Source organism: Phyllostomus discolor, chromosome 13 (genome assembly GCF_004126475.2).
Source record: "Phyllostomus discolor isolate MPI-MPIP mPhyDis1 chromosome 13, mPhyDis1.pri.v3, whole genome shotgun sequence".
Classification (NCBI taxonomy): domain Eukaryota; kingdom Metazoa; phylum Chordata; class Mammalia; order Chiroptera; family Phyllostomidae; genus Phyllostomus; species Phyllostomus discolor.
In genome coordinates this window covers 25476208-25490911 of record NC_040915.2, presented here as the reverse complement: position 1 = coordinate 25490911, position 14704 = coordinate 25476208, and the positions used below count along the sequence as shown (strand labels likewise).

Sequence of the window (14704 nt, the reverse complement as noted above, 5' to 3'; positions counted from 1 at the left end):
TAAAAAATGGGATTACCAGGGCCAGAGGGTATGAAGCTTTCCATGACTCTAAAAATACTGGCCACCCTGGCTGGTTGGCTCAGTGGATTGAGTGCTGGCTGGTGAGCCGAAGGGTCACCAGTTGGATTCCCAATTAAAACACGTGCCTGGATGCGGTCCAGGTGCCCACTAGGGGGCGCATGAGAGGCAACCACACATTGCTGTTTCTCTTCCTCTCTTTCTCCCTCCTTTCCCCTCTTTAAAAATAAATAAATAAAATCTAAAACAAAACAAAACAAAAACCCCTGACCATTACCTTCTAAAATCATACCCCAATATCTGCTACACTAGTGCTCAGATGTGTGTTCCTCTCACCCATTGTCCTTGCCCTTGAACCCCACTGGACTCAGAGTGTGAGGGCAGGGAAAGGCATAGGCAAGTTCATAAAATGGAAAAACATCATTGAAATGAACACTCAGCTCCTCCCTTTGCTAGGAGAATCGCCCTGGCGATTCCTTAACTTTTTTGAACATTATTTCTGTAAAATGGGGATAATTATACCTACCTCTTAGGAGGTTCTTTTGAGGATCAAGCAAAATATGAAATACAGTCTTCTCACAGGGCCACAGTACAGTCACTATTCAGTGAACCAATCTGCTTGTTTTAAAAAAGCTCATTGATTTCAGCCCTGGCTGGCGTAGCTCAGTGGATTGAGTGCTGGCTGCGAACCAAAGTGTCGCAGGTTTGATTTCCAGCCAGGGCACATGCCTGGGTTGCAGGCCATAACCCCCAGCAACTGCACATTGATGTTTCTCTCTCTCTATCTCCCTCCCTTCCCTCTCTAAAAATAAATAAATAAAATCTTAAAAAAAAAAGCTCATTGATTTCATTCAGATTTCTTTGCAGGGGTAGGGACATGTTTAATCGTGTTTATTTGATAGATTAACCATGTTTTATTTAGCAGATTCTAAGTCACACTTTTTAGCATTTCTGGAATCAGACTGCATGATAAAGTTCAGGCGGATATTTACTGTGGTAGCATTCCCTTGTTTTCCTTGAAGAGCTGTTATTCTTTGTTCCATCTTCCAGTGCCTTAGAGTTGGGGAAAAATGTGCATTCTTGCTCGTCTAAATGATGTGTTTATTATCTCTTGTTCATTTATTTAGTGATGTCTTGATGGATTTTCTTATTACTTTGCATGAGCTCCAAAAAGAGCATTAGTTTCTCCTATTTACTGCTATTATTTTATTCTTTTAAAAAAAAGGCCTATATGTGAGGTGGGATAAGCAAGAATTTACCGAACTGGTTGTGCTTAAATCTGCTAGTTTTTTTTCTCCATGTGATTTCTTTTATCATTCCTCCTCAGATCATGGGTTGGCTGTTATTTGATTTCCTGTTATTTTTTCTTATAGTTTTTCCAAACGATGTTGGAATTAACCTTTTTTAGGTCTCTGTCCACCCCTCTGGACTCAGAGATTTAAGAGCAAGGAGTGGGTGTTATTTAATTACAAGGCAATAAGCATTCAGTAGATGCTAAATGAACAAATAAATATATTTACATCTGGTCCACAGGAAGTAATTTTTAAAAGTGATTTTATTTACTTATTTTTAGAGAGAAAGGAAGGGAAGGAGACAGAGGGAGAGAAACATCGATGTACAAGAGCAAAACAGTTGCCTCTCACACGTCCCCAACCAGGGACCTGGCCCGCAACCCAGGCATGTGCCCTGACTGGGAGTCGAATCAGTGATCTCTCGGTTTGCAGGCCAGCGCTCAGTCCACTGAGCTGCAGCAGCCAGGGCCACTGGAAGTAGTTTAAGGTGTGCCTCTGAAGCTCCTGCTTCCTACTCTCACCAAAAAAATGACTGACTAATTTTCCTAATAATCCTCAAGTCATCAGTACCATGCCCATTGGTTTGGGATAGCATTCCAGCGACCTGCTTCCCGGGCACCACGGACACCCCATCGCTGCTATTTTCATGTCTCTGGCTACTCATTTCCTTGTCTGCCTGAGTGCAGACATCACGGCTTGTTCTCTGTTCGGGATTGCTTAAGAATAGATGGTCAAGGGAACTGATCCGTTGATGCCCGGTGAATTCTTCAATTCATTTGAGCCTGTTTCTTGGTTTCCCGGCCAGTTCCTTTTAGGCACCCAGCACTCTGCTAGGCTGAGTGATAAAAATGAAAGCAGTGCCCGTGTTCTCGAGCCCCTGTTCTGGCGGGGCAAGCAGCAGAGCGAAGAGGTGGTTTTGGCGACATAAGCCGCGGTGGGGTCTGCCAGGGTTCCCTAAGAGAACAGGGAAGGACTGCTGGGTCCTTCCAGGGGCAAGTCAGAGAAGCCTTCCTGGAGGGGAGATATCTGAGCCAAACCTTAGAGGGTGAACGGGGTAGCCAGACGGAGGAAAGGAGAAGGGTGTTTGCCTGCTGGGGAAGTGGCATCAAAGGCAGTTGATCTGGGCTCCTGTTACTGAAACACGACCATCTCCACGACTGGTCGTTTGTGCTTTTGGAAATTGGTGAGGTTTATGTCATGGTAGTGTATTCTGGCAGAGAATATACCTTACTTTGTTTTTTCTGTTGTATTTTGCCTGATAAATTATAGAATTACCTTGTTTATTTCCCTCGAAATTTCTTTTGGGACTTTGATTGGAATTTTGTAATATGAGCAACTTGATGTGAAGGAAACCAAGAAAACCTTTATTAATTTTTGTCTGCACAGAGGAGTTGGTCTTTTGTATTTATCTCTGAAAATTTCAAGTTTTAGGTTTTTGGTATTTATTACTCGAATGCTCAGTATAATGGTTTAATCATGTACAATCAATAAGATAAGGATTTTATCATTATATATTTTTAATTTGAATCACCCCTAATAATTTCAACCATAAAGTCTACTTTCAAATATTGATTTTTCCTTTTGTTTAAATTTTATGGGTTAATTTTTGCCCAACATGTTTTCAAATGAAACTCTGGGTCTCTTAATTAACACAGATGTTTTAGTGTTATAGTTTCTACCTTTGATTTAATATCTAATATCCTAAACTTTGCCTTTTCAAAATGCATATTTCCTATTAAAATATGCTATAATTTGGAAGATTCTGTTCTCACATTATATAAACCCATTTTAAATTCTAACAAGAGTTATCTTGAGACAGCTCACAAGGATTCTATCCTGTGTCATTATTTGTGCCAGGGGGTCTCAAAGGCTGTCCTGCTGTCTGTCCACTGTCATGAGGGTCTCCCTCGAGGGCTCTATACTGATGCTCGGTGGCGGGGCTTTGGGGTTCCCGAGGGTACCCGAGATTTGGCATTTACAAAATAATATTAATCTGTCATTGGCCTTTACTGGAGAAGCTAATTCATCCTTGTCGGTCGCAAGTTTTTCTGAAATGCATTTATTTCCCTGCTCTCTGATCCCCATCCCCCACCTTCATGCCCTAGGTTCTTTTCTTCAGATAAAGTGAGGCTGGGTTATTAAACCGGCTACAGAATCTTACATCTTTTTTTGAAAGGGTCAAGATCGGAAGAATTAGAAAAGTTGCTGATTTATACATACTTTCCACTTAAAACTTTTTCCTTGTATTGAAGAAAAGGAGTAGAGCTATTTTTAGCCACCTAGTATTTCATTTGTTTTCTAATTTTGTATCAACAATTATGTCAGTTAGTGTGACTCATTGATAACAGCCCTTTCCTCTCCTTAGTGTTTATTATTTTAGCTACCTTTCAACATTTTCCATCAATTAACCACCTCTCTGAAATTTGATTCAGATTTCTTTTGTAAATTCCACCCCCCTCCCCCAAAGAAACCAGGTAATCAAATTACTATATCTGTGGAGATAAATTACACCCTGGTTGGGAATAAAATTTTTATTATAGCCTTTGACCTTGAGGATTATTGCTTCAGTGTCATTTGTAGTCAGGAGGCAAACTTGATGAGATGTAGCCCACCGTGCAAATGCAGTTGGGAATGGGCACGAGTTCTCTCCTGCCTCAAATACGTAAAACTTGCCTCAGAATTTCTAGATGAGGAAACGCTTTGACTTCCTTGCAGCATATTACAAGGACCAATTTAGATGGGGCATTCATTACTCTTTTCAGAAGGAATATAAGCATTGTAGGGTTCTAGGTTGACAGGCAAATAGGTAAGTCATAGTTATCAGAGAAGTTAGAAAAAATTAACAGGGGAATCAGGGAAGAGTGATGAAGGCCACAGAGATAAGATGATATGGGAAAGGGGTCCTGAGGATGACGCCTTGGGGTGAGGTGGTGCTGGACGAACGGGCCTTCTAGGCAGGTGGAGGAGTATGTGCAAAACCTCAGTGTAGCTGAAGGCCAGGAGAGCGGAGAAGCTCAAAGCGGAGGGCTGGTTGTGGTGGGCTGATCAAAGTGGCTCTGTCATGACGACTTCCATCATAAGTTATTTCGCCCTTGGCCCTGTCTCAGGGAGCAGGGTTAGAGTATTCTTTGGAGGTGGATGAAAACGGATTGAACCAGGGATGGACACCTAGCTCAAAAGGGGCTCATCCATTGGCTGACCAGGAATGCTAAGGTAGGCCGATAAAAATGGTTTCACACACTAGGGACTATGCTGGCTTCCCCACTGATTCAGGAGGGTGTGGTGAACTGCAGCAAAGAGAGCCTATGCGGTTGGTCGCTGGGAGAGCAGAGAGAGCATGGCTATACCCTCGACCTGTCTGTCGTTCCAGTCCTGGGGACTCCCAAGTCTAGTCTATGTGTTACCTCCTCCAAGGCAGCCTGTGTGAGCCTCTTCCTGAGAGTCAGAATGGCTTAACCACCATGTCAGGCTGCAAATCAAAGAGAAGCAGAAGAGAGGTGGCTCTGAAAATAAATTCTGAGCTCGAGTCAAGTAGGAGGGACTAGTTTATCAACCCTCAAAGAGGGATTCCCTAAAGAAGCGGACAAGGGTGCTTTCCTTCTTACCAATCATTGTTTTTATTAATATATTTTACAAGACTGCAGTTGAAATAATATTAAATACAAATTTTTTTTATACAGAAAGTGTAATAAAGTTAAAATAGTTCCTTGTAATTCATAGCATTATTGCAATGCTTACAAAATTTTTGCATAGAGTGTGCAAGGATTGATGTTATTCAAAATAAAAACAAAACTAAGCTCTTTCTTACACCACACCCAAACCCGGAGAAAAACCAAACCAAAAACAACCCAAAGGCTAAATTCAATTGCGTTGTGGGAATGGGGTGCCTTTTTCAAAACCTCCAAGCAACTTGGACTTCTAGGACCTCGTCTTTTCTGTTAAAAGCACCAGAATCTGGCTTCTCCAGGAGTGCGTCTCACCCGCACAGCGATGCACGGCCCCTACCTTCCCTTCTGCAGTCTGACCTCCTTGAGAGGTCTACGTCTGCTTCTTAGTGGCCTTAGACAAACAGACCGTTGACTGGGGAGGTAGGTAACAAGGAAAACTCTGTTACCCCCTCAGCCAAGCACTGGACACAAATGAAGTTAATTTAGGTTTGTGGGTTCTTCCCTCTGCTTTGCCAGGTGCCATCTCTACCAAGGAACCTGATCTCCGGCTCTGGAGGTGGTAGTTCCATGAGACCCCTTCAAGGTAGCCGTCCCTGACAGGCCACTGGGATGCACACACTGTTAAAAGAAAACCCCCTGGATGACCTACCCTAAAACAGGGTCTCTGATGCTTTTGTGCTCGTCCCTTTACTGGGGTTTTAGGAGGCGGCTGAGCCAGGTGGGCTCTATGGGACCCTGGCCGGCACTGGGACTAGGTCTGTCAGGAGCAGTGACAAGCTCTGTCCACGCCACCCATTGGGCCAGCTATGTGCTGCTGAAAAAGCACAGAAAAGCAGGATGAGCCCCAGTCTCTTTCCCGTTTGGTCTATCAGCGCTGGGTGAGGGCAGGTCCACAGCCGGGCCTTACCACGGGCAAACTGGTGGATGACCTGTTTGGATGGTCGCTGACTGAGTTAATGCTTCATGATGCTTTCAGGTCTTTGAATTCTTACAGATCAAACCCCGATCTTTTTGCTTAGAAGTTGAAAGTGGCCCAAAGCCACCAAGTTGTAAAGAACTTCAGATGTACTCATCTCCTTTAGTAGTTGGAATGCCCCCAAGTTCATTGCTGAATACAGGATGCCCTGTGTACAATGCACGGGTTCAGGGTCAAAGGGTGCCACCGTTTAAACAAGGGTTGACAAATCGTCCCTTTTCCAACCCAGATCAATTGAAAGTGCCGGCCTGAGTGCTTTGGTGAGAAGTTCCTGCACGTGGGGAGGGGCATGGCCTGCTTGTGAGGACTGATGAGGTGCAGGGCCAAGGCCACCGGCAGAGCCCAGGTGGCCGGGTTGGGTATTGAGTGGCGGCTGCAGATCGAGTTCTTGCTAGGCCTGTATTCTCGCAGAGAAACGGGCACAGTAATAGAGATTGAGCTCCCTTCTATCGGATTTTTTTTTTTTTTGAGTTTTGCTACAAGTAAAAGTAGGGAAGCACGACAGCGAAATGGTGTCAAACACCTCGCCTAAAATAAGACACTTGTCTTTTGAACCAAGGAACCGGGGAAGGTGATGCACGGGTGGGAAATGCTGACTTGGTCAGCCGCACTCACAGATTACGCAGCATTGAAGTTTTCTGTTAGATGTAAAGCTGACAACCAGGGGCCTTCCAGTTTGCAGGGATAAGAAGCCTGGCTTAACAAGGGCCACATACAGAGCGAACTAATTTTCTCTTTTTGGTCTCAGATTCTATTCAGACTGACCTTCTAATATTTTCACCTCACGCATCTGCACTCCCGTACCGGGTGCCGTCACGGATGAGAGATTGCAGAAAGATGGGAGACGTAAGACGTATAGCTTCGTCTCCCCGACATGGCCTAGTCTAGAAGTGGGTAGGAGACATTTTTCGGTGTCGCCTGACAAATAGTTGGACACATTGGTGCCTTCACAGCACAGTGGTCTGGAGGGGGTTCACATTCCAGCTCTGCCATCTTCGGGCAAGTTCCCTAAAGTCCCTCAGCCTCAGTTTCCATCTCTGTATAATGGGACGATGTTAGACCCCACCTCAAAGGATTATTTTGAAGATGAAATAGTGAATGCATGTAAAACACTAAGTGCTCAGTGAACATTAAGAAAAATTAGCATTGCAATTGGAAAATAGAATCCAACTCTTGTCATATCTTAGATTTGGCTTTGGGTCCAAGAAGACCTATTTGATTTTATGTAAAACTGCTAGGGCATGATTTTCTTTGGGGAGGAGGTCCAGAGCTTCGCTCTGATTCTCCAAAGAATCTACGACCCTCAAAACGCTAGAACCCTGTGGATTCGATGAAATGGGGACTAAAGAAACACCAACAGCTTCCTTGCCAACAAACATCGTCTCCCTGCCCCAAGACAATTCTTTGCTATTCTGCTCCGACGTAACCTCAGTGATTCCCTTGGAATTTCTCACGTTATGAAATCGGGGTTATCTCTCATTTCACCAGAATGACCTAAATGCAGAAATAGGCTGTGAGGACATTGGAAGAAGAGGGACCACAAGACACGTCGAGGAGTAGGAACGCAGAATCGAGTTTGGGGAAGACAGGTGGTTCCTTCTCTCCTCCCCCAAAGCGGGCAGCCTCGAGTGTGTCCCATTTACCTAACTTCAGCTAATGCTCCCGGCAGACACGCAATCCCCTCCCTCGCCAGTGAGGCTGGCTGGCTGGCTATGCAGATGATGAGGCATTCTGGGGACACCTCTCTGGCTTCCTACCATCGCAGGTGCATTCGGACCCTATACACAGTTCTTGCCTCCACATCCTTTGTTCTATTCCACTGGCAAGCCTCATGCAGGTGGGACTGGTCTTACCACCTTCTGGGCTGGAGTTGAGTTAGTGTTGTTGGCGGTGTGTCTGAGACTTTTTTTGATGGATTTGATAACATCACTAATATGTTAAGACATCAGGCTTCCTGTGGCATCAAGGGCTCCCAGTATTCTCCAATTGCTTTCTTCTCTCAAAGGAAGATGCTAATTTCCTACCCTGTCAGTATCTATAAAAGGAAGCGAGGTAAAAACAAAAGAAAATAGTCTATGTGAGCAGGGGTCACCCCAAATGGGCTATTTTCTTTTACACTTGTGCTCTGACAATACGCCAAGTGAGGACCTCCCACCGATGATTATTTTTCCCTCTGCCATTCAGATCTGCCTTGAGAAATTTCAAGGACTCCATTATGAAGACAGCTTCTAAGAACCATAGAAATCACATTGCCTTTGAAAGTGCCCGAGCGGGTGGTGGGCTGTGCTGGCGGAAGCAGCAGGCTTCAGACCGCTTTCTCTCTTATCAGCGGTTTCTCTTTGTGAATGAGAAATTCAGAGGCAACTGTATAATTTTAAATTCCGATTACCACAAAGAAAGAAATGCATCTGACATCCCAATGCAGCGGCTTTGACTATTTTAATGGAAATATGCTGGAAATGGGGGGACCTTCCACCGAAGAGAAAGTGATGAAAGGCCCAGAGAAAGACATTTTATATTGGAGATAAAAGGCCTGTTTTCTAAGGTTGTTTCTTTTAACTTTCCCCCGCAACCTGCTGCTGGGGCACCATGCAAATGTGTCATCGCGGGGGCTGCCGTGTTATCCTCTTTGTGCCTCGGATTCCCTGGCGCAGGGGAAGGCTAGAAAATGGGTCTCGTTTACAACGTACTCTAACGGGCTTTTCACCTTTCACAGAGCCTGAAGAATAAGGTTCAGGTGCTCACGTGAATCTATGTACCTCTTTTGTCCAAGTAAGCATGCTACCGTTTACCTAAAATAAACAAAAGCAAGACATTCTCGTCTAGTTCTCCCGTGACAGGCAGGGCTGCCCACTGAATTCCCTTTCGGTTGAATCCGGATAAAACGCTCAGGGATCCCTTGGGTGGTGCTGATTAGGGTCTGGTAAATGGTGGTGGTTTTCACTAAGGAAAAAAAATACAGAACCTTTCCTCTCTGACACGATACTCAGTTTACAGAAGCGCTCTCATACCGATTGCTGTTCCGACAACACTGGATAGGAGTGTAAACCCTGGGTTGGCAGGAGGGGTGTTGACGGAAGGGACGAGCCTCTGGTGGGAACCCGCCTCACCGCCCAGGCCCAGCTGCGGAGTCCGGAACCGTCTTTTTTGTGCTCCCGCCGCACCGAAGCCCCAGGGCCCAGAAATCAAACAGGAATTACTCCGTGGACCCAAAAATCAAACAGGAATTACTGTCCGGCAACAGCTTCGTGAAAGACTTGTACTCCATTTTTTTCCCCTTCCCATGTACTTTAAGATGCGTCTTTCCATATTTCTAATTACCGGTTGGTCTCACGAGCCCTTCGGACCCGGGGTGGTCAGAGGGGAGCAGGCAGGCCGGAGGTGAGTGGCTGAGGTGGTGATGCCAAGTCAAACCATCGTCTGGATAGGCATCGCCGGGGGACGGGCATCTGTTGGGAACATGGGAAGGTGAGGGGAAGGCTCTTGGTAGAGATCGCAGAAACAGTCTCCTTAGGGAGGAGATTCTAAGGTTAAATCACAGGACCCCGCTTCCCATGTTGCCACACGAGCTACAGACAGGAGGTGCCTCCTGTTTACTGAGGGTCCGAGGAAAGAAACTGTGGGAGGATTACAACTTTCCTTTCCATCTCCCCCTCATCCCAGCCTCTCTGCAAGCCTGCACTTCTCAGACAAGTGGGCCACCCCCCCAACTTTTTTTTTCACACGGTATAAGGCTAACCTCTTGTCTATAGCCAAGTGTTTATGTCCCCAAGCACACGTGGACAGGTAGGCTTACTCCATGCTGCCGTGAAGTCTGCTCCTTTGCTGCCGTGTCCAACACATGCCACACATGACCTCTACATCAGGGGTCAGCAAACTTTTCCTGTAAAGGCCAATTAGTAACTGTCTAATGCATTGTGGGCCATGAGATCTCTGGCACAGCTACTCCACCCTGCTGTTACAGTAGGAAATCGGCCATAGACGACATGCGAATCAACGGATGTGGCTGTGTTACAATAAAACTTTATTGACAAAAACAGCTGATGAGCCAGATTTGGTTGAGGGGCCACAGTTTGCTGACCCCTGCTCTGGAATCAAACCTCAAGCAATCTTTGGTCTGCGGTTGCGGGACAGACAATGAAAACGAGCCAGAGGAAGACTGATGTGAAAGAAAGGAAAACCAATTCAAGCTGGTAAGATCTATTCCTTGGGTGACAAAATTAGAACACCTCCTATCAAGTTGCCATCTATACAGATGCCACCAAAGGGCTTTTGAAAACCTCTATCACACACTCCCAGTTTCCCACAATTGAGCCTTTATGGCCTGGTGCTAAACAGACATAGTGCTAAGCCTATCTGGAGATCAACTTTTCATTTTTAAAACTCTTTTGAAGAATATGAACCTACTAGAACTTCAAGAATATTAAAACTTGATTTGTCTCTTATGCCACCCACTGCACTGAAGGCTGTGATTGTCTGGAAGACATTATAAAAATTAGAAAATAATCTCATTTTTTTAAAATGAAAGGTTCTCAGATTTTAATGTAAAAGATATATTTCTCTTCCCAGAATTCAGGTAAAACTTTCTCTCGTGACCATGGATACATATTCTAGTTGAAGGAAGCAGGGGGCAAAAAAAATACACTGAAGAACTTAGAATGCATTTGATCAAATTCTAAAGTCGCAACCAAAATACATAATGTAATCCATGCCAAATTTGCTGCTCATTCATTGCCTGGTGTATTATGTTCACTTAGCACAAATGAAAATTGGGATTTTAGATCGTGTCTGTCCCCCATAGCTACTTGGTTTCTATTCTTGGCTGCTATTATTATTATTTCTATTTTGTGATCTGAATGCCTTTAGGATAAACTTTTCTAAGTGGGATCACACCAGTCTTTTTACTGGTATGAAATTCCCAAGGCGCCCATCTCCGACTTCCAGGTAATGATTAGGCCAAAATCAGAGGAAAGAGGTTCGGGAACTTTTTGTGTTCTTGTTGCCTGTGGATTGCGTTGATTGTGGACCAGCGTGGTGCGCCTGCTGGAAAAAACTGTGTATCATGGTATTCCGCCACCAAGGACCTTGCAGCCACTCTTGTTTATCTGAACGACGTGGGGGACATGCTCGCAGCCGCAGGGAGGGCCTCTCCTGGCCTGGCGGAGCCCCGTGTGTGGTACATGCAGACTCTGGCTGCGTGATCCTCCAGGGAATACTGATGCACAGCAACCTGACAGCTTTTTGGAGTTTTCTCGCTTACATCCTACTGCTATAAACTAAGCAGTCTCATGATCTTGCCCTTGAACAACCCAACTCTTCTCTAGGGGGCGCTGAGCAGCAGGGACTAGAGGGAGCCTGGGATCTGGAAGCCGGCAGGGCCTTGGTCCGACCAGAACCACCCCTCCTCCCCCTACTTCCGAGGGACTGAGCACCCGCAGCTTGCTTTAACCTCCATGTGTACAAACCGCAGCCCAGCGCCTGAGTGGCAGCTCATAGATAGCCAACCTCTTCTTTTTTTTAATCTCCTATGACAAATCTCACCCTGCTTGTGAAATATGAACAAATTAGAACCTTGTCGAAGGAAAAAATAAAAACAAGAAACAAAAGCCATCCGGGCCTATAAAGACTACTTCATTTCGGATCGTGGGGCCAGTCCTGGCTGAGTGGCATCGAGGACTGTCTGCGCCAGGCGTGTCTCCGTTCTGTGCTCCCCGTCTGCAGCCACTTGGCCGGCCGACCTGCCGTTGAGACGCCCAGTCATTACTGAACCATTCCCCTCCGATCGCCCAAAATAAACTACAGGAAATGACAAGATAAATAGGATGTGCTTCTCCTTGCTGAGTGCATTGACTTAAGGCATAGGCACATTTCCCCCTCTTTGAACAGAGACGGTGTAATCCCCTGTCCCAGCACAAGAGCTGGCCAGGGTGACCCTGGAGCATGACGATGAACACGGAGTGATGGGTGGTAGCTGATGGCGGGAATCAGAGAGCTGCCTCCTTCCACACGTGGGGGGTGGGGTGGGTGCTGCTGGGCCCGGGGGACACAGTGATTCTGACGAAGACACTTGACTCAGTTTATGTTACGTTTCAGTGAGCATGTCTAGGGGGGAGGCATGTAGTACTTTAGATCTGTTTTTCTTGGAGAAAACATAATGGCGGATTTAGGAATACGGCTATCCCTACATACATAAAAGAGCAAGTCGGTGTGTGCATGCCTTTAAAAATAAAAGGCACGTCTCTAAGTTACCTGCCAATCCCAAGAAACATGTAAAAATAATTAGGTTCCCGAAGCTACTCTTAGACTTTCATCTCCGAACGGCTCCTCTTGGGGTAGGGGTCCCCTTCTTGTTAATTTCGACTGATCCAATTATTCTGAGTTGGAGTCTATTGAATAAGTCAGAAGTGAGGACAGGACAGACTTTGAGCCTTTTTTCCTCTTTAAACAGAGACACATTGCCCATTTACTCTTTGCCTGTGAGGCCACTGAGTAGCTTCCAGCCGATGGAGGAGTGGCTGTTATCCTGCTTTGTGCTGATTTATAACTCTGGTTTTGACGGGGGGGATAACATGTGAGTTTGAAAGAAATAAGAGAGTGGGAATTGGGTGAGCAGTTCACACTTTGCTACAATTCACCCTCCTCACTCACCCAACTGCAAAAGCGCCCAGACATTTGACTGACGAGGAAGAACAGATATTTGGAGTGTGTATGGCTGAACTGCCCCGCCCCCAGCGTGCAGAGGGAGAAGGTGGTCCGCCTCACCGAAGCTGCAGTAGGAAACCCAGTGGTCTGTTTTTAGTTCCAAGGGGGCAGCAGCACTCGGGCATGACTCGGAGATTCCCGCCATCGCTGCCCTGTAATGACACTAGAGGAGGAGGCATGCTGTTACTCAGAGGCGTGGATGAATTTTTGGTAAGTGTCCAAGACACTGAGTGGTTTTGGAAGGGTCCAGGGAATGCGGAGCCTGAATTAGTGTTTTGATTTTTATCATGTAGGTGGTGGTGGGGGGGGGATGGAAATGACCGGTTATCCAGGGTCACCCATGGTTCCTTTTGTACTGAAACCTCATTTTATACAGAGGATATATATATTTATTTATATATATTTATATATATTTATATCCACCCACACACGCAAACACACTCACGCGTAAACGCACGCGCACACACACACACACACACACACACACAAGGTCTTTGATAGGCTTTCTGTGTTCTAGTAAAAATAGCCGGCAGCCAGCGTCTACAGCCAGAAAAAGGCCTCCCGCTGCCGACAGTGTCCTCTGTAGAGAGTCTCTCAAAGGCAGACACTTGTGTTTATCTGACAAGTGGAACCGGTCCCTGCCTGGGACAGGAATAATCTCCCGTTGGCGCAGACGCAGATCTCGAAGACCTTCTGCCTCGCTCCTGTGGGCGTGTAGGATCCGTGAGGCAGTCTAGGTAGTTTGATTCTCGCAGCATCTAACTTAATCTAGAGAGAGTGGATAGGAAGGGAGAGTTAGAGGCTGGCATGGATTCTCCTGACGTCCAGACCTAACAGATGAACGTCCAATTCGACTTAAATCGAATGAGCACACACTGTGTGTTGAATACTGTAGGCCCTGGGCATGCGGAGATGAACAAGACCAGAGGGCTCTACCCTCACGGAAGCTTCTATTCTAGCAGGACAACACTGCACGGACAATGTTGTACAGATTAGCATTTTGCAAGAGAGTATCATGTAGAATGTGCGTCGAGTCCCAGAGTGAAACAAGGTTGGAAATCCTAGCTCAGAGGCCTTCTCAGACCTTAAGTATGTTGGCGTGCATGGCGAGTCTTCAAGAATAGCCAACACTTTCAGGGCGTAAGTGACTGTTACGAGACAACCGACTCCTGCAGAATCTGGACTCTGGTCTCTTTAACTGCACCTGATGTGGTCACTGTGTTAAGTGTGAGTGGCTTGGAGTTTGTGGCTGTTGGAAGGGACAGTCTGATAACTGAACGCTCAGTCTGACCAGCTCTTTTAAAACAGATGCAGCAGGTGTGGAAGCAACGAAAAGCTGGGCGTGGTGTACAGAGGCAGCTCGAGGCTGATCATCTCTCAGTAGCTATGAAAAGTAGAATCGAGTTTTGCTTTAAAAAAGGAAAACACATTTTTTTCTCTTCTTAAGATTCTTAAATAGAAAACTTTGCTTATGAACACAGTGAAGGCATTGAAAAAGTTTGCTGCTGAATCATGTTTTCTTCACGTTGCTTGCGAAAACACAAGCAGCCGTTCTGCTCATCAAAGTGGGGTTGCGTCGGGGTAAGAGAGTGGATGTTCGCCATCTGTCGCCCTCCTGTTGCCTGGTCTGTTGAACTTTTGGCTTGTCTGAGTTGGGGGTGGCTTTGGAGCTGACGCTCCATGCTCAGTGAAAGCAGAAACGTGCAACATAAACTTTACAAATGACTACAGGTACGTTAAGTTCCTCAGCCAGATGTGTGTATGATATATACCTTAATTTGCTATAGCTACCTAAATCTTATTTTAAGGTGACAGAATTTGGAAATAGCAATCATCTTTACGGCCATATGTATTATCCTGTACTTGCAATACATGCTATTTTCTCAGCATCTTACAAATAGTGACTCATACTTTTTGCGTGTTGTGGGTTTGGCTTATCACGGTCCTGCCTGATGTATCTGTTTCAGGATAAAACCTTCTGGTGGGCCCTTCTGTTGGTACAGTGCGGGCTCAACTGCAGCGGTGAAGGGAGGACAGCTGGGTTTCGG

The 14704-nt window shown here is 45.8% G+C and overlaps 1 protein-coding gene across 2 annotated transcripts in view; it reads right to left on the bottom strand.

Annotated features, from left to right (window-relative positions):
• Positions 1 to 9675: 9675 nt before the first annotated feature.
• The window catches only part of SGCD (sarcoglycan delta), a 770090-nt gene continuing 765061 nt past the window's right edge, over positions 9676 to 14704 (bottom strand). For both annotated transcript variants that reach the window (XM_036014319.1, XM_028528196.2), the window contains one exon: positions 9676 to 13424. In XM_036014319.1, coding sequence (XP_035870212.1) covers positions 13251 to 13424 — 174 coding nt within the window. In that variant the 3' untranslated portion in view covers positions 9676 to 13250. The remainder of the gene's footprint in view (positions 13425 to 14704) is intronic.